Here is a 23741-nt window from a genome sequence, read left to right on the forward strand (position 1 = left end):
ACCCCCCTCTCCCCCCTCTGCACATGCCTGCAAACAACTGAAACATACAGCCAGAACGTTTAGAAGTACAACCCAGCAGGAGCTGTTTAAAGGCTTTTATGAATCAGAATTTTTTATTTCCTTACAAAGGAAAAATATACTCTATTAGTATACCAGCTCTTCTTTCTACTCTGTTCTCTGCTGTGTTGCATCGAGCCGTCAGTCTTAAAGAATTCTAAAGTTACAGTTGGATGACAGACGTGTCAGAAGATCTTAAAGCCCTTGAGCAGGGTGAGTGTGGCGGCCCTCCGTTTGCTCTGAGCTCTGGATGTCTTCACTGTGACCAGCTTGGCGGTGGCAGGCGCTGGCAGCTCCTTGTAGCATAGAGTGGAGAAGGAGTGGACACCCAGCAAACCTTTGTCCTCGCTGACGTAGGCAGCATTGAGCAAGTTGCTGTGCTCGCCACCTCGCTTGGCCCTCCGGACTGCCTCGTGGAAGATGTGCTGCACAGACAGGAAGTCCCAACAGGCGGACACCTCGAAGAAGGAGCAGTCAAAGCGAGTTGCCACAGCCTCACCATCACTCTGACTCACCTGCCTGAAAGGACAAATCAGCCTTTAGACCAGGGGTGGGCAATCCTGGTCCTCGAGGGCCAGTGTCCTGCAAAGATGCACAGCCACGTGCGTGCGCACGGCTTTATACATCAGATTTATATAAATTTCTATAAATTGCAAACATTCAAAGGTTTAAACCTTTAAACGTTTAACCTTTATGTGTTTAAAGGTTAAACACATAACCTTTAATTCTTCATTGTCTGACAGAAGATCAGACTTTGTTTTTACAACATCAACTAAAGATGCACCAATCCCTCATTAATATCAATTCAGCTGTTTTTCTGTATTGGATTGATATCTGCTGATACTAAACCTCAGACATTTGTATCGGTGCCAGAAGTGAAAAAAGTGGATCACTGTGGATCACCCTAACCTTCACCTGATGTTTCTTGAGAAATCAGCTTTGGTCATCTAACTCTCAGGGAGACAGTCATCTCTCTCTGAGCATTTCAGCCACACTTTTGTGTGTGCCGTTTGCACAATTACACAGCAAAAAAATTACCAACAAGATTTTGATTTATTTTGTATGAAAACCAAGAGCAGACATCTGCTGCATTTACTTTTTCCCAATGGATTTTTTGAGATAATGAATGATTCTCAGGAAAACAAAGTTTGTTTTGTTTTCTTGAGCTCTACTTTTATGTTTCTTTGATTTCCTTCACAGGTTTTCTCTCCTGTTGAACTGTAATACATTACAGTTCAACGCATTTATGTCTGCAGTGTACTGTTATGTTGCCAAAATCCTCTAGGTTTACCTCAGGCAGTGTTCAAAGCTGTTTCAATGATACTTACTGGGGCCACCATGTAATGAAAGAGCTGTTATCTTAATGTAGTCACTGTTACAAATAAATAACTTTTAAATCAGTTATTGAAATATTACATGCATAAGGTGTTCAACCTAGACCTGCTAACACAAACTTCAAAGCTGAGCTTTCTTCAGCCTTGTGTTATATGCAGACCCATATAACACAAATCAAGCAACGCCAGGTATAAAAAAGACCCACAGAAAGATTACATGCCTGTATCTGTCCATGTCCAGCTTGTTGCCCACCAGGATGATGGGAGTCCTGGAGCTGAAGGTGTTTTTATGGATGGAGAGAGTCTGCAGGTACAGCTGGCAGCCTTTAAAACTCTCCATGTTGTTGATGCTGTAGACGACCAGGAAGGCATTGGCCCATGACAGATAGCGCTCACAATTCACTGGACCCTCCTACACACACGCACACGCACACGCACACACACACACACACACACACACACACACACACACACACACGCACACACACGACAATTAATTTTTTTACCATTAAGCCAAAACTGTTTTTTTCCGCTCGAATAAATAAACAGCTGAGAATGACTTCCAGGATTAATTCCTCTGAACTTGGCTGAAGTGGCACAACATTCATGAAATTATTCAGAACAATTTGTTTTGCAAGCTGGAAAATTGTTGAATTTGCTAATAATTTTGGTTATTACTGGCAAGAAGATGATATTATTGTATTTCTCTTTATTTAATATGTTGAAACGCTAAAGGAACGTGCTAACAAGGTCACAAACATCATCTGTTACAACAGCTTAGTATGATAAAAACTTCCAGAAGTGCTAATAAATACTTAATACATGCAATTTTCACACATTATAGACCATCATGGGAAAACATGATGTCATTAAACTGGCTGCATTTATATGGTGGCACTGAAATTAAAGTATTGTTTACATGAACTTCAGATCAGCGTTACATTTACTCTTAAAACAAATCCTCCTCCGCGTGGCTTTCAGATGATCTGGGGCCTCATGCATAAAGCGTGCGTGCGCACAAAAAATGTACGGCGCCATATTTTACGCACAAGTCGGAATGTATAAAAATTAACTTTCATCAAAGTTTGCGTAAATATACGCACACTTTTTCACTGGCGTGAAAATGTGTGACAGCCACACAAACTTTTTCTGTGGACAATATCAAACTACAAAGCGTCAAAACTCACCTAAATACACTTAAGTCTGACTACATTCGGTTATTTAGACCAAGAAGCACCAAACCGATGTTTTTCATGATTTTAATATTTTATTGCTTAAAGGTAAACAATGAAACTGAACCGCATTTATCCTCAGACAATAAGCTAACACACACACAAAATAAAGAAAATAAAAATAGAAGTATGTGAAAACCTCACTCGAATGTAAATAGTACTTTTCTTTTCTAGTTTTTGTCTCATAAAGATGTAACACATTGGTCCGTGAGCCGAAGCGCATGAATTGCATCTGCGGGGTAATTTCATTCTCATTAAAAAAAGAAAACAGGGTTGGTTCAGATTAATCATCAGATTAACTCAAACCTGCTGATTAAAAATAATCAACAGGTTTGATTATTTTTAAGATGATCAAGGTGTGTATGCAATCACATGTATATAAGTAGCTGCGCAAAGGTGAGCCGCGTAATTGTGCAGCCCTTTGGCTCTGATGGGGAACATGAGAATTCAGAGAGAGCGATTGTTCAGAGATCATATTGATCTGCAGGGAAATGTTGATGAAGGTTTATTAGCGTTTAGATTGCCCAGACTGATAATCCGGGATCTCAGAGCAAAACTTAAAGAAGGCGTGCGGTACCGGTACCGGCCAGCTGCAGCCATCCTTCAGTCGAGCCGCCTGCTTTGTGAAAGTGCCTTATGGACATAAAGCATCTTTATTCTGTAAATGTACAACTTATACACACGATTCTACTATTTAGAATAAACGTCCACTTTCCCCACTCAAAGGACTCTCTGACTCAGTCTTTAAATCCCGGCTGAACGCGCTACTGTTCAGACAGGTAGTTGCACGATTTCTTTATTTTTTATTTTTTTAATAAAAAAATTTTTTTCTTTAAAATGTATTTTATTTTTGTGAGGTGGCATTATGTGCCCTGAAAGCATCTTTTAAATAAAATATATAATTATTATTATTGTAAATACTTATACTTCTTCAAACAAGGACGTTGACATTGTTATTGCTTCACGTGGTGGCTGACTTCCGGGTATTTATACTAATTTACATATGTATTTGTGGGTGGCGACAGGACGGACCAGCAGCTGGGCTCTATTTCCCGCAAATTAGGATTTATAAATGAAAGGTGCGCGGCCACGTGCTTGAGCACGGCTTTATGCATCCGATTTTTTCTTGTGCGTCGTACTTTTCTTAATTTGTCCGTACTACACGTTTTAGTGTCAAAACTGGCAAATCTTATGCATGAGGCCCCTGGAATGTTTCAAGAAGTTCTGGAATCAGTAGCTGACTGTTCCTGTGCTTCACCACTAGAGGGAGCGCCTTACCCACATACTTGCTACTGACCGTCTGTAACGTCTTTTCTATGAACTTTCAGAGCTAACTTGTCCCTGCAGTAGAATCAACTGATGGCTCAGAACGACACTGCAGATCTGATGCTACTCTGGTAAATATGGAGCCTATTGCTGAGGCTCATACCTGGTCGCAGGTGTCCATCACTTGAACTGTAACAGGCTGATGGTCCACAAGCTCATCTGATGAATAGATATCCTCTGAAAAAACACAGCAGAAGAGCTGAGATATTTCCAAATGTCTTGTGTCATAGCTGAATGAAGCTAAGTTTGCTAATGGTCAAATATCTGTTTGATTTCATGATTTTGTGTGATGTGCACAGCATGGTGCTGTAGACCAACCCTCATTTTGTTCCTGTAGAAACAATTTATTAAATCTCCTCCAGTCAGAAAATTAAACTTCTTGTTTGGAATCCTCTGATGTTTGTCAAAATGTCGATCAAAAGTTTGGACCCAAATGTTCAAACCAAACACATCCCATCAAATTATTATGCTCCAGTATCTGAGATGAGGATTTTTTTTCTCCCACCATCTGTAGAGATCAATTGAATAAAATATACAGTGGATATACAATTTATGACAAACACAAAATCTGCTTGTAGTTTGGAATTGATCTATACAATGTTTCACTCAATGAATTGACTTACTGGTAATGTAGCGTAATATTATTTATTATTAAATATAACTGTATAATGAAATTTTTACTGTATTTCAAAGTTCTTTGTGGTCTCTCACCCACCTACTGGTTTCACATTGTATTCCCATGTTAGCATGTGTAATGTAATCACTGCAGTAAATGTACTAACTTTAACTAACTTTTTTAATCAGTGAGGAAGAAAAGACTCACCAAGATAAGGATCATATTCACTGATGAAGCGCTTTGTGAGAAACTTGACAGTGAGAGCTGTAAAATGAGAAAAGGAGCATAAAACAAGTTGCGTAAGTGAATCTGGACCCCATGGGGCCGGGGGGTCAGTCAGAGTCCTGGGAAAGTCAGAGCTTCATAAACTGTCCCATTTACCAGGAGAAATGGTGGAACTTTTCTGATGGACCACCCTGAAAACAATTTCTCTATGCTGCAAAAATAATAGTTGACAGAAAGTCATTCGGATTCTCTCAGAACTAAAAATAGAGTCTAAAATCCTAATCAGAACCTTTACAACAAAGAAATGATTGTGCCTCATTTACAATGTTTTCCTAACAAGTTGTTAAAAAGGAACACAGACCTGATTTTCCACAGCCCATTGCTCCAAGCAGAACCAGGTTGCACTCAGCACATGGCTTTACCTTTCCAAACATCCCAGTCATGGTCGGGTCCAGACTGCTGCACGCTGATTCTGATTCTCGTCTGTAAGGGATCATGTCCTTACAGACGAGCAGGGACAGGAAAGATGTGCGCTCCTTTGGGGCAGAAGCCCCAAGCTGACACTGAGGAGGGAGGGATGATGATGATGATGATGATGATGATGATGATGATGATGATGATGATGATGATGATGATTCAGACCTGTGGTCACAGTCCAGAACGAGCAGGGCTGTGTGAAGCTTGTTCATTCATCTGGCCATTTTAAGTAAAAAAAGCTTCAAAGAAAAACAATAAAAACTAAACTTAATGGAAACAACGGCTGAGTCAAAGTTTCCTTGTCAGACTCAATAATTCCATACAGTTCAGTGCTTGTGTTCCGTCATTCATGTGACATAGATATGTTAGACATCCTTGTTTTCACATTTGCTGTTTCTCCTCTCAAGTTAAATCAAAGCTTAACGCAGTTCTTGGTTTTGGACACACGTCTTTCAAAGTCCCCAAAAAATGCCGTCAGAACTACAAAGGAAATTTTCTGCATATCTCCATGGAGATGATCGGTTTTGGACAGGCGATGTGCCCTTATTGCTAAAGCGATACTGAAGAATGACTGCTGTCATTAACGGTACAAGGAAGAAGCTTTTAGTAATCTTGCTTTGCTAGCAAAATCGTTAGCTAGCAGCTAGCTAATAGCAAAACAACAACAGCCTAATGTCTGTATGATAGAAATACTGAATCGACAGATAAGAACAGTTTTCCTCACCTGGCTGTCTCCTCCCGCTCAGTAGTTCTTCAGAGAAAGGCCGCTACTCCATGCTGAAGCAGAAACGATACTTCAACCTTTTCCGTCATCTTATAAGTAGCAAGTCTACTCCACTTTATTCACCAAAAACGTTTTTTTTAATTCACCAAAAACTGTTTTATAATCTTGAACGTTGGGCTCCAGTTAGCCGCCTCATTTCACTGCGCGAGAGGCAACTGCGTCATGCGTCACGGGCAAAGGTAACAAGGTTACCGGAGGGTTTATTATGTTGTACAAAAAAATAATAATAATAATGATATTTTTAGTGCATGTCATGTGCCAGAAGATTGCTTAAAAATAATAATACAAAAAAATAAAAATTGACCAAAAGGGCATTGGGGGCAAGGAGCAAAAAGGGCAGGTGCTCAAGCACCCCCAGATCCCCCTCTGCACGTGCCTGTGGTTTCCACTAATAAAAAATCGTGTTATGATCAATTAAGTGTGCTGATACGTCATTGTGCCTGCTAAACACATAACGCTGAGGGGAGTGGTGGACCGCTCCAAGATGGCCGCCCTAAATCTCGTCAACGACAATAGGCGAGAGCGGTCCATCCAGACATAATATAAGAGTAGACCCCGCATTGGCTGCTCCGGCGCAGGAAATACGGCGGCCATCTTGGAGCGGTCGTCCCTCCTTTGCTCAATCAAAACGGCAGAAAATGCCTCAGCACTGAGGGATATTGTTGTTCGGATCGATGACTATTGACGTGAGGGCTCCACAAACAACATTTCACAAGTAAGATGGACATATTATACATCTTCAATTATCACCCAGACAGGTTGATTTGGTGAGAGTTTATAATCAGAGTAACATAACATGACCAGCAGATCAGATGATCAAAGTCATAATGTAAAACCTTATAATAAAATGTTCCACCACATCTCTCTGTGACCCAGTAGATGAGCCATAAACTTGACAGCACAGTTGTCCTGTGAACAGATTGGGTGTTGAAATGGTGGCATGTGTGGCACTTCCCCAGATGAGTCAACCATTGTCACTAAGCCATTGACTTGGCATGCTCAAGGTCGGATCTTCAGCTGTTCCACAAACAAAGAGGGAATTGTTGATTTAAAGTCACCATTCCATCATCCAGCTCACCTCTCCACTCAGGTTACATTTGGTCTTGGACTGTGTCACACCTCTGCATCTGCTGCTGCTATGTATAGAGTGTGCTCTCAGAGCTGCACCAACAGATACAGGGAGGAGAATACTGTCATTGGCAGTTCAACAAGTAGTGCATGTAGTGGGATTTCAAAACGGATTGAAATGCTTTTAATGAATGAGCGTTTGGTAGGGAGCTGCAGCAGAAACTGATGGCGGCCAGCAGCTGCCAGGGGTCCGGACACAGTGAGGCAGCAGACAGGTTGAAGGTCAATGTCAACGGCAATATTTTCAGCGTGGACAGAACCGTCATGGCAGACAACTGTGAGTACTTCAGAGCGTTGTTCCAGTCTGGAATGAGAGAATGCCAGCAGGAGGAGGTACAGCTGCAAAGCGTTGGCGTTCAGGGATTCCTGGTGCTGCTGCGGGTGCTGCAGGGGGAGCAGCCCATGCTCAACAGTGACCAGATTGTTGAATCTATTGAATGCACGGCTTTTCTCCAGGTACCAGCTCTCACCAAACACATGATGAACATCATCAGCTCGGAAAACTGTTTGCTTATGTATCACACAGCTGCTGTCTACGGGGTGTGGGAGCTGTCCCACCACTCGGCCTTATTCATCAGGGACATGTATGCTGATCTGAAGGAGGACGTGCACGCCTTACCCAGGCAGATGGTGGAGTACTTGGAGTCTGTTTCCCCAAGCAGCTACATGGCCGTGTGCAGCCACTCTCCATCCTCAGAGCTGCTGCACGATGTCCAGAGAACAGTTTGCTATCTGGATGAGGAACACAGGTGGAGAACCCTCACTCAGCTGCCACTGAGCACCAGCACCACCATGGCAGGGGTAGCTGTCCTTGACAACAAACTGTACATCATTGGAGGAGTGCACGATGTCAGTAAGAGGGTTGTGGAGACCGGGTTCTGCTACAACCCTACAGATGACACTTGGTCCACAATCTGTGGTCCCCAGCAGCTGCGCTACAGCTTCACACTGATTGGTCTTGAGGGATGTCTCTATGCCTTAGGGGGGAAGTTCAACATGAAGGATCTGTCATCGGTGGAGAGACTTCAGATGTCTGAGGGGACCTGGGGCTTCGTCTCGGCCCTGCCCTGCCAGGCAGCGTCTGTGGTGTCAGCTGTAGCCATGAACAGGATCTTCATCTGTCTATGGAGAGGGAGGGGGGCCACAGATGTCCACAAGTACGTCCCAGAGGACGACCGCTGGCTTTTGGTCACAACGCTCATCCGCCAGCAGAGCTATGGACTTTGCATGGTGGGCCACAGGGATAATCTGTACATGATGCGGAACGGACCGGGTGAGGACTTCTTGCTGTGCGTGATGGACTGCTACAACCTGACCTCAGGTCAGTGGACAGCCATGTCCGGTCACTATAGCAACAGCAAAGGCTCTCTGTTCACCGCTGTGGTCAAAGGTGATTCGGTGTTCACCCTTAGTAGACATGTTACCACTGAGTACAGGGTGGAGAAGACCCAGTGGAGGCGAAAGCGTGAGATGGAAGGTTTCGGTCGGGTTGGATCCATCTACACGTTCCAGATGAGGCTTCCTAAGCACACCGTCTCTCTCGGGGATAGATGTTTGGATCAAACTTCAGAAGAAAGCTTTAGAGACAAACATATTGTTCCCACCTTTCCTTTACAGTGCTCCTATAACTTCTGAAGGTAAATTCTGAAGTTGGCTTTTGTGGAGCACTAATAAGCAGTCAGTATCTTCCCCATAGAAGTGAAAAACTTGTTGGAGTAGGATTTCTCCAGAGTAGTATGATGTGAAACATGAATCGCAAAATGGATTTTTTTTTTATTAAGTGCAGCCAAAAGAAACTTTCTGATAGAAAAACAGTTAAATAATATTTGAAGCTTGTTGATAGTTGTAAGTTTTCATATCACATTTTTGAATAAGGTACTTAGTCATGTTAGTTACACTGAACACGTTTTGAAGAATGTTTCATGTGGAACATTTTAGCTTTGTGAAAAACAATTTCTGATCTATGTAAAGTTCATCATTCCACAGAGAACTAAGTTATTCATGAGTGGAAAGCAACCCAGATTTCAGTCTCCCCAGGAGTGGACATCCTAGTAAATTCCACCGTCCGTAAATACTCAGAGAAAAACAAACAAAAAGTCTGTTTCAGACTGCAGGTATTAGATAATATATTAGATTATATTCATGTTCATAGCTGAACAATGAGAAAAAGACTGAACCGATATGGCAGATGATCATGGATTTCTGTGTTGGGTGCTTTCTCCTTCCCCGCTTAAAATGTGTTGTGTTGAGTTCAGTTTTATGTCATGTTATAATGTTATTCCCTCATCAAAAATATACTTGGAGTTTTGCTTTGATTCCTTCATGCATGTTTGAGAAATCCTTGAATATTCCATGGCAACCATTAGGGATGCCTAAACGCCAGACTCCCAGAAAAGCACTTGCTTTTCTGTCTGTTAAAGTAAAGCAGCTACAGTAGCAACATTTTATTTCTTTATGTATTTATTTTGTATAAATACATGATTTAGTATATAAGCATGAAAAAAGCAAAAAGAAATAAGTCATTAAATTCAATCAGAAGATGAAGATGTAAGTTTTTATATTGAAACATGTTTTTGTTGTGATTCTAAATTACATTTGAAGCAATTTGGGAACTCTGAGCACACCATCCAGCACAGATAGTCTTGATAAAAAGAAAGTTTGGATTTTCCATATCAGAGCATATGACAGATATCTGGTATTTATCAGGTTTGAAAATGATTCAGATTTGACAGGTTCTGCACTGTTATTTATTACACAAAGAAGAAGTAAAACTGGAAAAGTTGACCCTGGGTGCTTTCTTGGTGCTGTGTGGTCTCCCACTGTGCTTCTGGGAGTTTGCTGTTCAGGAGCAAACAGGTGTGTGTTCCAGCAATGCCAAGTAGGAAAGACATCAGCAATGGTTCAGTACTCAAAGAAATGATAAAACACTCTTAGCCTACATCCTGCAGACACCTTTGAGAGCAACTGATCAGAGCAAACCAAAGAGAAAAAGACTGAACAAATATTTAAGCAGCTTTCTCTTTGCACCCCCTCATTGCTGTGGTGGTAATAATTCATCTATAATAATCACTTAAAGGCTGGTATAAACTAGATCATTCTGACTCTTGAGCTGATGGAGTTTGTATTTTCTGTTTACTGTGACTGTAGATGTGGAAAGACATTAATGACCAGGGCCGGATATAAAAGGATGTGGGCCCTGGGGTGCAGCCAGCTTTGGTGTCTTATCCTCTAAGTAAGAAATATTTTGCTAATGCAAATTACAGTAAATAATATAATCCTACATACATCAACAGGTATGAACTGATGCTTGCTCGGTTAAATACGTCCTCCAGACAATAACTCCTTGGTCATTGTTTATAGTCTAAACATCCTAAAATAATACAACTCACATGACTTTTATATAAAGTGAAATGTTGCAAAAGACCCATTCATTAAATAAAAAAGAAAAACATGAAAAAGAAAAGAAAACTCTTTAGGGACCACCCAAAAATGGGGCCCTGGGCTCCTGCCTGTATAAGCTGTCTCTAGAGCGTGGCCCCATCAGGTGGGCTTCTTTGTAGTGGACTTCATTAATGAGCTACATTTTGTAGTGTAGTGCTGATCTGTAGCATAAACCAGAGAATTTAAAATGGAAATCATTGCGGCTGCTGGATGCAGCTGAAAATCCACTTTGATTGAACATTCCAGACCCCTCACTCTGCAGTAGGTCAGACCAATGAACATCAATGTCTTGTCAAACTCAGGCAGAGGAGCTAAATGGAGACAAATAAAATGACATCTGAACCTTATTTGCTTTTAGATGCAACACAATAATTACTGGTTTAGTTTTTATGCTTCCAAAAATAACTTCTACGAAAATAGAACTGTCCTAAAACTCACTATGACATATGCTGAGAGTTTAACTGGAGTGCTTTAATACAAAAAAATAATATGAAAATCATGAATATAGCATTACTGAACACAACTAAAACCCACTGCCTAAAACCCACTCTCCAGTTTGAACCGAACTGCATGTGGCCGCACCATCACGCCACATGCATCATCAGCTCCTCAAGCGCCCGCTCTCTGTGATTCTCATGGACAAGCAGCACTTCTTTGATGGTGTGTGGCTGGAAGCCCATCTCATTGAACTGAGTCAGGAGGTGGAGGAACTCCTCTGCCTAAACAGGAAGAAGTTGAAATGAGTCAAGTCTTGAAATGAGTCAAGTCTCCGGGATTCATACGCTGCTGCTTACCACCTTTGTTTCGCAGTTCTGAAACATCTCCAGGGCTTCTTCCACCTGAGCCATGTCATAGCCCAGCTGACACAGGTGCTCACATGCAAAGAGGTAATTCAGGATCTGCAGAAACACATTCAAATATATTAGCATGAATGGTGTGCTTTTTTTTGTAATGTATTTCATAATGTAGTAAAATAATAAACATGTTTCAATTAAACTTCATTTATGAAACAGTTTTATGGTATAAGTTTCCATGTCTCCCATAAGTTCCTGTCCTGTTGTCCCAGGATGTTCTGCAGTTTGGCTTTCTCTCCTCTCAGAGCAAAGAGCTTTTCATGTCATGGGAAAACACATAATGCACCACAAGCTGTGGTGTCTTGGCTCTATTTTTAAACTGGCTTAAAGTGGCTTAGTATACAGTATTTCTGTTTCACCTCCTACAACCCCATACCCACTACTGCTTTGTGCTCTTCTGTTTTCTATTTCCAGATTTGAAAGGACTTGCAGGAATCCTGGACACTTGCTGATCAAGACCACTTTAAAGATTACCAGATGTCTTGCTGATTTGGTTCTAAATATAGAGTCAGGACTTTTAAAAGGTACTGTATGAACAGACATCATGAATTGGTAATGTGTCTGATATAGGTCGATAGAATCTCTGTTTCAGCCTCAGTGGTTGATTAGTTACCTGGTAACATCATTTCTGGTGAATGCGACACTAACCTGATCTGGGGTCTGTTGTCCTGCCCTCTGCAGGGCTATGATGGCAGTGCGGAGGGGGTATCCCCGGGCAGTGATGGCCCTGAGCAGCTCCCTCTCCTCTGGGCTCAGAGCTGACAAGAGCTCCACAGACGAGTCCAGAGCAGAGCTCAGGCTCCCGCACAGCGAGGCTCTGTGGTGAGCTCTGCAGCAGTTTGGTCTGAGATGCATCTGGAAGACACAGCAGACAGCAGTCCGTTATTAAAACATGGCTTTGACGGCTCATATTCTCCAGAACGCTGAGTGCAGGCCAGAGTGTCACACAGCGGTGGAAGGAGACAAGTCACACACTGTAATCCTGATCAAGGTGCTAACCTGTCTGCTCTCAGGCTTTACCAAGTCTATTTATACACTATGGAAGTATATTAAAGTTGCTAAGAAAAATAAAAAATAGATGCTGAGAACTGATTTAATCTTTAAACGATTAAATATTAAGTGATGATATCCAAGCAGACTTTTTCCAGCATTTGAAACTGAAGAAAACAGAATTCTTTAAGACTGAATTTAAATTGCAGCTCTAAGAAAATTCAAAGGGTCATCTAATGAAGATATTAATAGTAACTCTGTTAATAGAGCAGATTTATGCTAACCTGTAAAGGCCCACGGACCTGTAACGATGAGTCTCAGCTGCTCATTTGACAAAAACAGGTGAAACCGTTATCATTTTTGCAAATCTGTTGTGTAGAGGAGAAAAACCTCACTGACAGAAATTTTCTCTACATTGAACTGTTCTGATTTGTTCTCAAAGAACTGAATATGTATTTAAAACAGAATCTGAATGAGTTTGTTGATGCCAGCTCTCAGAGATCAGAAGCTAATAGCTTTAGTTGTGTTCATACAACAAGCTGCGGAATTATGAGCTGATTTACTTCTGCCAGAGTAAATGAAACAAGGTTTAAAGCAGGGGTGTCCAAAGTCGGTCCTCGAGGGCCGGCATCCTGCAAGTTTTAGTTCTCTCTCTGGTTTTACACACCTGGATCAAATGATGGCTCGTTAGAAGCCCTAAGAGGAATATTGACAAGCTGAAAAGGTTGTTACTACCACGAGGGAGAGAACTAAAACGTGCAGGATGCCGGCCCTCGAGGACCGACTTTGGACACCCCTGCTTTAAAGTCATGATTTCACCTGTCAGTACTTTTCATTTGGGTTTCTGTGTTATGGTGGAAACAGCACTCCCTGTTGGTAGTTGGTTGTGACAAGGGCAGAGGGCACAGGGGTCTCGTTGCCATTCTGAGAGAGATAGGCAAGAAGTGGGTTCACTGATGGTAAAGCATTGTAACTGTCCTTCCTCTTTTATTATTCTTTTATTATTCCTGGCATGGGCGGTTCTACGCAGGGGCCACAGGGGCCAGGTCCCTGTAGGACTGGTCGTGTACTGAAAGGATTGGACCATTTTTGCCTTCAGAGCTTTACTTTAAAGATGAATTGCACTTTTAACCTCAGCCGTATTGAGACAGGATCACAGTTTTCATGTGATGTATCAGGGGTCTGCAACCTGCAGCTGCAGACATGCAAGTGGTTCAATTGATATATTAAACTATGAAATATTGTCTGTTCTTTTTCTTGTTTGTTTTATTCTTTTGTTGTATGCTCTCATAAAAAAGCACTGGCCCTCTTACCCTGGCCTACCTGGTAAATTTGGTCATTGGGTCACTGTTAGATGTAATGATGTCAGTCAAGATCCTAATGAATTGCATGTTGTAAATTTGCGGATTTAGTAACATTCCAATGGATTAATACAGACTTTAAAAATATCCACTGGTTTGATGCTAACGTAAAAAGCTGTGTTCATAAGATGCTGTACCCACTGCAGTGAATCCATGATTGTTGACCAGTGCATATTTTGCTCCATACAGATTAAACAATTATCAAAAACTCCTGGACATTATTAAACACAAAACAGAGAGAAGCAATATGAAGACATAAGAACCGAACGGGTTTACATCTGAACTGGACCAAGTTAGACTTTGCCTAAGTTCAGCACAGTTACATAAACACAGAAACTAAATTAAACAGTATGACACTACTGGCTGAAAGGCATCTGACACAATGTAAATATTTAAGTGTCTAGTATCTAGTGGCGCAATGTCTGGTTTTAAGTTTATTTGAAGTCTTTGCAAAGCATATTGTGAGACTTTTAACTTTCCCTATATCCATTAATCTCTACTGTTACTAAAAATTATTGAAAAAGTAGGCCATGTCATCATCAACCATTTCTGCATTGACTTGGTGTGAAGTGCTTTATAGTATCTTTATGTTCTCATATTGTGCAAAAAAGCAATAATAAAAATCCTCATTTGAATGAGGATTTTCAAATGAGGACATTTGAAAATGAGCTCTGAGACTCACTTCTAGCTGAATTAGTCGTAATGATGGACAATGTTTAAGGGCATAGCAAATTATACTGTAAAGAATACAACTCAGTTGCATGTATGTTTATGTCCTACTCCACACACATAATAACGATTGTCTCAGATGAAAGAAAAAGACAAATAGAAGTACTTTTTCTCACAAATTATCAAGTTGTTAAGCTGTAATATGAAGAATATGTCTTACCATATCTGCTGTTTTATGGTTGCCAGTGGATTTGTCGGTGGCATAGGTCCTGGTGTTGGGAGCTTTGTATGAGAATGAGCTCAGAGGCTGACAGTCCATGTTGGACTCTTGTTTTTTGGACATGTCTGTCCCAGAGACAGAACACTGCCGCAGGTTCTTCCTGCGCTTGTGGGGGAGGCTGCTCAGGCAGGATGGAGGATTCAGCAGGTCAGGGATGAAGGCTCTCTGTGCTTTTCTTTGACCGCTCTGACATGATGCAGCTGGGTGCTCTTCCTTCAAACAAGCTTTAGCTGTCAGGTTTTCGTTGGCTTCCTGCACAGTATTTCCTCCTTCATCCTCCAAGTCTGAGATGGTGAAGGTGGTGCGAAGTACAGCAGGGTTGAGGCTGTGGGAGCGTTGGCGAGGATTTGGTTCCCATAAGTCAGAGCTGTGGCGGCTGGCTAGACGACTCTGCTGTGGGCTGCTGAACATCATCCAGTACGGAGGACAAGATGGTAAAAGTTCAGATGGAGGGGTGAATGGCTGAGGTCGCTGATGGTGGGTGGGACCATTCTGTAAGCCGGTTAACACCCAGTTCTCCAAGCTGAACTCGTACTGTAATATCAAGAAACAATATGCAACCTTTTACTACCTGTTTTACTGGAGCAAAGAACTTTTAAAATTAACTGACTTTTTGTTAACCTCATTAAGGGAAATGATGTGGCTTCTGTCTTTATTTTCATTGTTTAGCAAAATTTTATCCATTCTTAGTGTAAAATGTATTGAAATTTGGTTCACATTCTGATGACATGGGCCATGTCATGTAAGCTAAATTTACCTCAGAGGCTAAATAAAATTCTGTTTTCTAGCATGCTAAGAGCTGCATGAAACACTGAACACACAAACAAATAAAACACATAAAGACACAGAGTAAGGAAGGAAAGCATCCGTACTGCTGTTTTCCGTAATATGCTGAGGTCAGGCATCGTCACTTTGACGTCATCTTTGACTTGTAAGACGACAGCCTGGGGCATCTTCAGTGGAAGACCTTCCATCCTATTCGGTTCACTGAGAGACACACACGCACGCACACACACACAGGATGTGTAAAGAGTACACCCATCTTGTAAACAGTTGACTGGCATTGTTTTAAAACCTATATCTCCAAAACACTTGTCACCATTTTAACAGTTTGTTTGTGTGTGTATTATTTATTTAATACATTGCAGGGACTATTTTCCTAATAGTCCCTGGGGGGGGGGGGGGGGGTGTTATGTAGGATGGGGGTGAGATTTGCTCGGCCATATTTTGTAAACAGGCAGCTTGTGCTCTGCTTGTGTTGTGAACCTTAAAGCTGGGAGGATTCTGATGAGTCCAATCTGTTCCTGACCAAGCAAACTTGTCCTCTCTAACCTTGCTCTATCAAGGAAATAGATGTTTACAGCTTGAGCAAATATTTAAGTCCCTGAAAGAGATGTTTAGAAGTTATTTTTCAGTTCAGCAGAAATGTTCAGGTTAAAAGATGGCAATCCTCCCACCACCCTCCCCAGGGAAAAGAAAAATACAGTGTAGCTGTTTCCTTCACAGGAACCCTGACTGACTTCACACTCATACATTCCTTTATTGGCTTGGTGAAGAGTGTAACACAATGAATAAAAGCCACATGCTCTCCTGTTAGATACTATGCAAGTTTGTGGCATTGGATCCGTGAATAGACAGGACACCAGATAAACATTTCGCACGTGATGTCAGAGCAGATGCTCAGCTTCTGCTCCTTCTGTCCACTGAAAGTTAATCAGACATGTGCTGCAGTGAGAATAAAAGCCAGAGCAGATGGTGCAGGACTTCAAGCAGCAGAGGAAACATGTTTCTTGAGCTTGTTGTGTATCCTGGTGCTAGTAAAGAAGCTCATATAAAGCTAAACCAGAACAAGACTTTCTTTAATGGTCTGTACAAAACATTCTACATGAAACTAACCACTTTTACACAGCACTTCACTCTAACACCTGACATAATGTTGTTTTTTTCTTCAAATAGGTTTTAATGAAATTTTAGTTCTTCCAGCAGGCATTACGCTATTTCTTCAAATAGGTTTTAATGAAATTTTAGTTCTTCCAGCAGGCATTACGCTATTTCTTCAAATAGGTTTTAATGAAATTTTAGTTCTTCCAGCAGGCATTACGCTATTTCTTCAAATAGGTTTTAATGAAATTTTAGTTCTTCCAGCAGGCATTACGCAAAGCTTGATAAATCCTCACCACTATTTTTCACGACAAAGTGCTTTTCTATGGAATCTTACTATCAGAGCTAGGAAACAAATAGAGCAGCATCTCGTGATAACAAGAAATGCTCTTGTTTTAATGAGACTTAAATCTCTGTGCCTTTTTAAGAAGTAGTAATCTTTTAGAGGGATATATTTTCATATGTCATTATAAAAATATAACTCATCCTAAAGTGTATGTGCAGTGATACACTTCTGTACTTTTCTACAGTAATTCTATTTAGGGTTCTTTGAGACTCCCAGGAGACATCAGGTTTTGATGAAGGAATGTTTCACTTCGCCTCAGCGTTGAACTTAACAGAAAAATCCCAACAATATTTTCCAGATTCAGCAGTCATTTGATGGAAGAACTTATTTCTCTACCTCTGCACTGTCAGAGGTAGAGACAGTGCAGAGGTATTGTCTCAAAGTATTCCAAGACTTTGAGACACAGGAGTTTTGTAACATTACTTTCTAATTTCTTGTGAGCTTTTATTCTGAAGCGACCAAAGAAAATAGATGTAAAAGACGATTACACACAGAAATTTCATAGTAACAATAATCCTTAAAAATAATCAGTTACACATGAACCAAAGCCAGCATGAAGAGGGAACCTACCTGTGATTTATCTGTGCCTCAGTGAAATGCTGTGTGAAGCTGGAGTGAAACCTCCCTCTGAAGGTTCTGTCAGAAGCAGCTGAAACTCTAATCCATTAACCTCAGTTAACCCCATTAGTTGAGTGCGTATCAGACAACATCCCACGTTTGATAACATTTTGCCACACTGCTAACGTCTTGGCACTCAGAGCTCGCGCTATAAGGCTTAGTTCATTGTATTAATTAGAATTTGGGTGATTAGGTGCCAAGAATCAAGTTTCTGTAATTTCCTGACTTTATGCTGCATGGTAAACTCTATAAAACCTATAAAAGATTTGAAAACACATCCAGCTTACAGCACCACATTTATTTCCATGCAAGTTTACATTTTCGTTGTTAACAGTCACTTCAAATAGAAGAAACTAATCTGCCTGGCAGAAGTGCATCACTGCCAGGCAGTAGAACGTGCTGAGTTCCAAAACACTTTTATAATAGAATGCCCCCTTCTGGCAGAAAGTGGCAACTGCTTTAGTCCAACGACGTGCACAGAAGAGGATGTTGGTCTTCATGGAAACTTTATGCTTTGCTGTTCCGTTTTCTCTTATGTGAATTACTGAATTGGTAGGTTTGTAGGTTTCTTGGCACTGATGAATCTATTAAGTCGCAAATTTTAACAAGGGTTGAGATCTTGGCCCTTTCATTCACCTGATATGCAGTTTAATCCATCCAAAACCTGTCTGGGTGGTCATTATCCTATTGAAACACCCAAATGTGTCCAAATATAAACCACCAAGTTGATTCAAGATGATGCTGAGGAAGTTTTGGGTAGTGACAAACTATTAGCTACACTCTATAACTGCCATCAATGGGATCCTATAACCTTCAGAACCATATTAAAAGATTTCAGCCATAATTCTGCAATTATTAAAAACTAAAACGTTTACATAATCATATGTTACCTCTACCAGAAAAAGACATTAATTTCTGAAACCTAATTGAAGGTATACAACAGGACATGTAAACCTCTGAGGAGAATGGCTCGTTTCCAGTCAGGTCTGCAGGCCAGGTTCAAAACCAGCAAAACCAGACACCGTTCATCTCTCTTTCTAATCCAGCCACTTTGAGCACCAGGGTTCTTTTTTTTTTATTTGTAAAAACTTAAAATTTGGAGTTTACTTCCACTTCCACTGACTCAAACTGACAAATACATTGTTTTCATTTAGCTTTATTTTCAAATGCATAGACTGGCAAAAAGGAAAATGAACATTGTTGTTTTGAAATATCGCTCCAAAGCCACCAGCCTGTCCCACTCCACAGCTGAGTGAACATGGAATTGGCAGACATTTTATGCCGGATGTCCCCCCTCCACAAAAATATCAAACTACATGTCCAAAATATACATTTTGGTGTAAAAAAAAAAACCCTAAACCCATCCCAAGGATGACTGCAACATTAAATTAGAATTCACATAATGAAAATACCATCTTTAAAGAAGACGGGTTCACTATAAAGCGAGTTCATTGTCTGATCCAGCTGACTGGATGTGAGTCAGAGACCATCAGGATCAGCAGCCTGCAGGGCCGAGGCCCAGTTCTGGTCGGACGGGGAGTCAGGCAGGACCCAGCCCCGAGGAACCCCGGATCCATCAGGATGATCTGCTGCCACCAGGAACACGTCCCAGTCCCTCCTGAAACAACAACACACCTTATCAGGACCTTCTCTCAACACAGAGCTCACAATTTTTGCTGATGGAAAACTAAAACAAAGAACAAAAAACGCTTTTTGATTGGCTACCTGTCACATTCAGCGTTAAACACCCAGTCAGGGAAAACCCCTGATTTAGATCGGAGCGGCCACGACGATCTACCGTAACACACCACACACTGCAGGATGATCGGTTACGAAATCACCAGCGAAAATCTTAGATCGGCCAACGATCTAAGATTGTCATAAGGGGAAAATAGGGGCAAATTGGAGCATACCCTCCGGCCTCCCTTTTTAAACAGAGGGACCACCACCCCAGTAAACAGTAAACAATATTATCGTTTATCGCAATATTTTAGACAAAATTTGTTATCGTGACAGGCCTAGATGTTACTTTTAAATAAATAGTATTACGGTTGAATAACTACCCATTTCAAAATCCTTTTTTTTTTCAGTTTGCTACTCTTGTAAGGTTAAAATCAATAGCCATAATAACACCTGACATACAGAGTGGCTTTAGGAATGATAAAGCCTCTGGTGTTAATCAGATGCTTTATCATCTGGACAACACCACATTGATAAAGCATCAATGTTGTGTTGATGCTGGTGCAGACCAACCTGATGTGTACGAGCGCCTGCAGGGAGTGCTCTGCCTGGCTGTAGTAGTCAGCGAAGGGCTGCAGGATGCTGTCAGCTGGAGACTCATCTGCAAGACAAACACAGCCATGAGGAGGAGGACGATGAAGATCCAAAGCCAACCTGGAGGAATCTGACAGCCTGGCTGGAAAAGCCGCTACCTCCAAACAACATGGAGTCCACCCTACGCTTCCTCTCCAGCTGCCGCTCCCTCTCCTTCCTGATTTGCATCTCCTGCTCCCTCCTCCGCTCCTTCTGCTGCTCTCCTTCCAGCATCACCATCAGAGCCTTCTCCTCGGCCGAGTACAGCTCCGTCCTCCTCTTCATCACACCCCTCAGCTGCTCCAGCTGACCGCTGAACGCCTCGTCACACTCCAGCTCCGTGCCGATCCCTTAAACGACACGGCTTACAGAGTTATGGCTGTGCTTTCAGCTCTGTAGTCAGCTCATTAGAACAGCAGCAGCTATGCTGAGTTAGCCTTTAAGCCACTTGATCCAGAATGTCATCATCAAGAAAGATTTTTTTTAATGTTTTGATTGCTTTGCTTTTGCTGATCTGGAGGAACAAACCATCTCTGCTTTTATTTATTTATTTTCTGAACAATAAGGCATACTTCATAACATAAAAGGGAAATTTAATACATAGTAACTGAACAGAAAAGCAAATAAAGGATGATTCAAATCTAAAACAAGTAACTTGGTATAAAGAGTAGAAATCATCACAACAACTTTCAGTTGTTAAAGTGAATTGGTATATGATATTGACTGAGATTTTGTGTTGCTGCAACAATTTAGTGCTTCCTTAAATACAATAAGATCCCTTTAAAAAAGAACTGTTGGAACTGGGGGTGCATTATAAAACAACAAAAATGTAGTTAGAATATTAACTTATTATTGCAGTTTGATTATTGGTCCCTGCTAGAAGACCAACTTCTACCAGATCAAACGTTTAAAGTGGAAGAAGTAAAGATTCTTATTTAAGATTCAGCTTTGAAAATGCTTCCAAAAAACATTTATAACAGGAAGTGGTATTATGTTAAAGTTTATGGATGGTTCTGAAATGGAGATCATTTTACAGGAGAGTTACTACGTTAATGCCCAAATCAACTTTTGTTTTGCTGATAAAATGTCTAAATGTTATTTATGCTTCTATCTTTACAACCATAAATATGGTTGTGTGAACCTGAACATTTTTATGTAAATTTGCTTAGTTTTGCATTATTTTGCCTAAAACAGTCTCACTGCTGGCCTCTTCGGGTTAACGGTGCAAAAACCTAAAAACAAAATTTCCAATATTACAGAACCTGTTTATGAAAGTCAGAGTTTTATCACATATATATATTCAACAATATCTTTAAAGATCTGACATAGAAAATGAAAGTAAACTTTTGTACATTTTTATAACCATCTGAGTTTGATGGAACCAATTGGATCAGAACCAATTAGATTTAAACCTCCACAGATTTAATTACATCATGTAGCCTAATGGCATCTAGTTTCCAAATAAAATGACAGCTGACCTGACTTATTTTTTTGATCATTTGATCAGATAAATATGAGGACTAATCTGGGTAAGTAAGCTGAGATAAAAGTTCCATTTTAGGGAGTAGAAACCATTAAAAACTTAGATAAATTTGGAGCAGAACGTTGAGAACAACTTCACTTTTATCTATTTTTGATGTTTCTCTTGTCTTTCATATGACTAATTCCTGATACTTTACTTCTTTTCTAACTGGGACATGAAGAGTCTGGGGAATGATGGTGGAGGCTTGTCCCTCTGCAGATCTCAGATTTGTGCCGTCTCTTAAAAACTGGCTCTATCATCTGCTAGTTGACTTAATACCAGTGAGTTTCCATCACTGGTTCAACAACTGAATTATTTCTGAGAAAAATGGCTTAAACTTCTGTCCCAAATAAACAGCAGAACAGCATTAACCAGACCTTTCCTGGACGCTGCCTCCTTCCTGAGCCGGCGCAGTTTCTCCAGAGATCTCATTATGTCCTGCATCCTCTTCACATCGGCCTGCTTCCTCCTCACCTCACACAGGACGGCGTCTGCAGACAGCTTCAGCTCCTGCTCCTGAGAACCAAAGGCATTCAGAAAAACCCTCATCTTCATCCTTCTCTACATAAACATCTTCATCCTTCTCTACATAAACATCTTCATCCTTCTCTACATAAAGTATTACCTTCTTCTTTTCTTCTACTTTTTGTATCTGTCTCATCCGCCATTTGTCTATGGAGGCCTCTTTCTCAGTGCTGAGTTCTTCTGCCAGCACCTGCTCCACCTGCCGGTCCTTCTTGGCCCTCAGGCCCCTGGCCCTCCTCTCCGCTATGCGGGCAACTTTAACTTTAAGTAGATCTAAATTCTGGGAGTCAGTGAGTTTCTGAACTTTGGCCTGAACTTCTCTCTTTATGTGCAAAGCCATCTGATAGGACTCAGACCAGCCGCTGCCTGAGTGAAGATTGTGCTGTAGAGGGAGGCAGAGCTCCTTCAGTCCGGAGAGCAGCCGAGCTGCGCTGTACAGAGCCTCTTTGAAGACGTGGACAGAGCCGAGGTCTGACCGCTGCTCCTGCGGGTTGTCGGGAGGTCCACCTCGGCTCTGGAGGAACCGGGTTAACCACTGCCGGTCCTGCCACCTCTGCAGCTCCTCCTCATCCTCTGGGTGTGCTGCAGTTTCCCAGCTGCTGTCCCGTTGCAGAGGATGAGGTTGGGGGGGCGATGAGCCCCGGTAGGAGAGGTCTCCATCGCGGTAATCCTCCCGCTGCCTGAGTCCGCAGTTTGCCCGGAAAGGAGCGGCGCCGAGCTGCTGGGACGCCGCCTGAAACGTAGGGACTCCAGGGCTACTGGGCGTGTTTCCAGGGGCGGGAGACGCCATTCCCGGGAAGTGTCCCGGTGGAGGACAGACAAAATTAGGCGGAGGGACAGATGGGTCGAATCCATAAGGAAGGGGAAACTGAGATGCACCGAAACCTGCTCCCCCAGGAGGAGGTGCGAGGAAGTTAGCCGTAGGAGGAATCCATGGTGGAGCGGTGTGGTTCGGCTGCTCTGAGGCGGGCTGTTGTATTCCTCCTTCGAAGACATGATGAAAATGGGGAGCCTCTGCCTGTCCGCGCTGATATGAACCCTCCATGCTGACTGACCATTACTACCTTCATACAGCCATGATTATCCGCTTCTTCTGTTGCCGATTGGCGGCAGACAAACTAGCTTTTGGTGCATTTACTGCCACCATCTGGACTGCGGTGTAACAGAACATTTTTAAAAAATCCTTTTTTGTTGGACAGTGAAGTGCTCCAGAGTAATAGAGGGCGGTATAAGATCAGCCCTGTCAAACTAACACAAAAAAGGCTAAATGAAGTTTGAAGCATATCCATAATAACTTTTATTGTGTCTATGGTTTGAAGTACTGTTCATTTTTGTTTAACAGACGTAGTCAGATTTCTGATGGCTTTCAAAGATGGCCACATGCAAATACTAGAAAAGTTTGTTGCATTCAGTGACATCAGAATATCTGAGCGTTTAAAATAAAAAATGTGAAGTGTTTTTCGTAAATATGTGGACTTATACGTCTTCCAGTTTCTTCAGGTAGCGCCAGTTATAAATTAATGCCACATACTTGAAGTGAATTTCAAACATAACCGGATTGCTCCCGGTTTCGACATTCTATGTAAAAAAATAATTTTAAAAAAATAGCTAGTGACGACATATAAATGTAAATGTAAATATAATGGTTCTTTTAGTTGTAAAATATTGCAATACGTGTGGGCAGTTGTAATCGTTCAATAGAACTGCAACACAGCCGAAAATCTTTTGATTTTAAATAGCAAAACAATGAAGATAATATTCC

General features: G+C 41.5%; 4 protein-coding genes across 8 annotated transcripts; 1 reads left to right on the plus strand and 3 right to left on the minus strand.

Annotated features, from left to right (window-relative positions):
* Window positions 1-80: 80 nt before the first annotated feature.
* Window positions 81-6210, minus strand: rasl12 (RAS-like, family 12). Of its 4 annotated transcripts, none has more exons than XM_081604895.1 (6): window positions 5992-6210; window positions 5152-5432; window positions 4773-4829; window positions 4053-4126; window positions 1609-1803; window positions 81-572 (listed from the first exon to the last, which is right to left on the minus strand). In XM_081604895.1, exons 2-6 carry the CDS (start codon window positions 5285-5287, stop codon window positions 243-245), a joined length of 792 nt encoding a protein of 263 aa, XP_081461021.1. In that variant the 5' UTR covers window positions 5288-5432; window positions 5992-6210; the 3' UTR covers window positions 81-242. The 4 variants fall into 4 exon arrangements, with proteins under 4 accessions (XP_081461021.1, XP_081461022.1, XP_008403186.2 ...); XM_081604896.1 differs by lacking the exon at window positions 5992-6210 and adding an exon at window positions 5433-5748 and having other exon boundaries at window positions 5152-5353; XM_008404964.2 differs by lacking the exon at window positions 5992-6210 and having other exon boundaries at window positions 81-482; window positions 5152-5748.
* Window positions 6211-7223: 1013 nt separating this feature from the next.
* kbtbd13a (kelch repeat and BTB domain containing 13a) lies at window positions 7224-12267 on the plus strand. 2 transcript variants are annotated; one of them, XR_001776435.2, is made up of 3 exons: window positions 7224-8500; window positions 11889-11998; window positions 12156-12267. XR_001776435.2 is itself a non-coding variant. In XM_017303899.2 (1 exon), exon 1 carries the CDS (start codon window positions 7345-7347, stop codon window positions 8812-8814), a length of 1470 nt encoding a protein of 489 aa, XP_017159388.2. In that variant the 5' UTR covers window positions 7224-7344; the 3' UTR covers window positions 8815-10600. The 2 variants fall into 2 exon arrangements, 1 of the variants encoding a protein (XP_017159388.2); XM_017303899.2 differs by lacking the exons at window positions 11889-11998; window positions 12156-12267 and having other exon boundaries at window positions 7224-10600.
* Window positions 9720-17626, minus strand: ubap1lb (ubiquitin associated protein 1-like b). Its single transcript, XM_008404960.2, has 6 exons — window positions 17572-17626; window positions 15647-15761; window positions 14715-15308; window positions 12123-12329; window positions 11418-11519; window positions 9720-11339 (listed from the first exon to the last, which is right to left on the minus strand). The coding sequence occupies exons 2-6, from the start codon at window positions 15746-15748 to the stop codon at window positions 11205-11207; spliced, it is 1140 nt and encodes a 379-aa protein (XP_008403182.2). The 5' UTR covers window positions 15749-15761; window positions 17572-17626; the 3' UTR covers window positions 9720-11204.
* Window positions 17627-18759: 1133 nt separating this feature from the next.
* pdcd7 (programmed cell death 7) lies at window positions 18760-23737 on the minus strand. Its single transcript, XM_008404956.3, has 5 exons — window positions 22080-23737; window positions 21832-21970; window positions 20052-20282; window positions 19873-19960; window positions 18760-19237 (listed from the first exon to the last, which is right to left on the minus strand). Exons 1-5 carry the CDS (start codon window positions 23022-23024, stop codon window positions 19099-19101), a joined length of 1542 nt encoding a protein of 513 aa, XP_008403178.2. The 5' UTR covers window positions 23025-23737; the 3' UTR covers window positions 18760-19098.
* Between the last annotated feature and the right edge of the window lie 4 nt (window positions 23738-23741).

This window comes from Poecilia reticulata, chromosome 3 (genome assembly GCF_904066995.2).
Source record: "Poecilia reticulata chromosome 3, P_reticulata-male-v2, whole genome shotgun sequence".
NCBI lineage: Eukaryota > Metazoa > Chordata > Actinopteri > Cyprinodontiformes > Poeciliidae > Poecilia > Poecilia reticulata.

What these genes read in the sequence shown, in the direction of transcription:
- rasl12 (XM_081604894.1), bottom strand. Translation starts at nt 5,479, where the DNA reads ATGAACAAGCTTCACACAGCCCTGCTCGTTCTGGACTGTGACCACAGG. An exon ending in TGAATATGATCCTTATCTTG is followed by an intron (nt 4,127 to 4,772) that starts GTGAGTCTTTTC and finishes GTGTTTTTTCAG; the next exon opens with AGGATATCTATTCATCAGAT. An exon ending in ACATGGACAGATACAGGCAT is followed by an intron (nt 573 to 1,608) that starts GTAATCTTTCTG and finishes CCTTTCAGGCAG; the next exon opens with GTGAGTCAGAGTGATGGTGA.
- kbtbd13a (XM_017303899.2), top strand. Translation starts at nt 7,345, where the DNA reads ATGGCGGCCAGCAGCTGCCAGGGGTCCGGACACAGTGAGGCAGCAGAC.
- ubap1lb (XM_008404960.2), bottom strand. Translation starts at nt 15,748, where the DNA reads ATGGAAGGTCTTCCACTGAAGATGCCCCAGGCTGTCGTCTTACAAGTC. An exon ending in ACCATAAAACAGCAGATATG is followed by an intron (nt 12,330 to 14,714) that starts GTAAGACATATT and finishes TGTGTCTTCCAG; the next exon opens with ATGCATCTCAGACCAAACTG. An exon ending in GACAACAGACCCCAGATCAG is followed by an intron (nt 11,520 to 12,122) that starts GTTAGTGTCGCA and finishes GTGTTTCTGCAG; the next exon opens with ATCCTGAATTACCTCTTTGC.
- pdcd7 (XM_008404956.3), bottom strand. Translation starts at nt 23,024, where the DNA reads ATGGAGGGTTCATATCAGCGCGGACAGGCAGAGGCTCCCCATTTTCAT. An exon ending in GGAGGCAGCGTCCAGGAAAG is followed by an intron (nt 20,283 to 21,831) that starts GTCTGGTTAATG and finishes GTGTCGTTTAAG; the next exon opens with GGATCGGCACGGAGCTGGAG. An exon ending in CAGGCGCTCGTACACATCAG is followed by an intron (nt 19,238 to 19,872) that starts GTTGGTCTGCAC and finishes TTGTTGTTTCAG; the next exon opens with GAGGGACTGGGACGTGTTCC.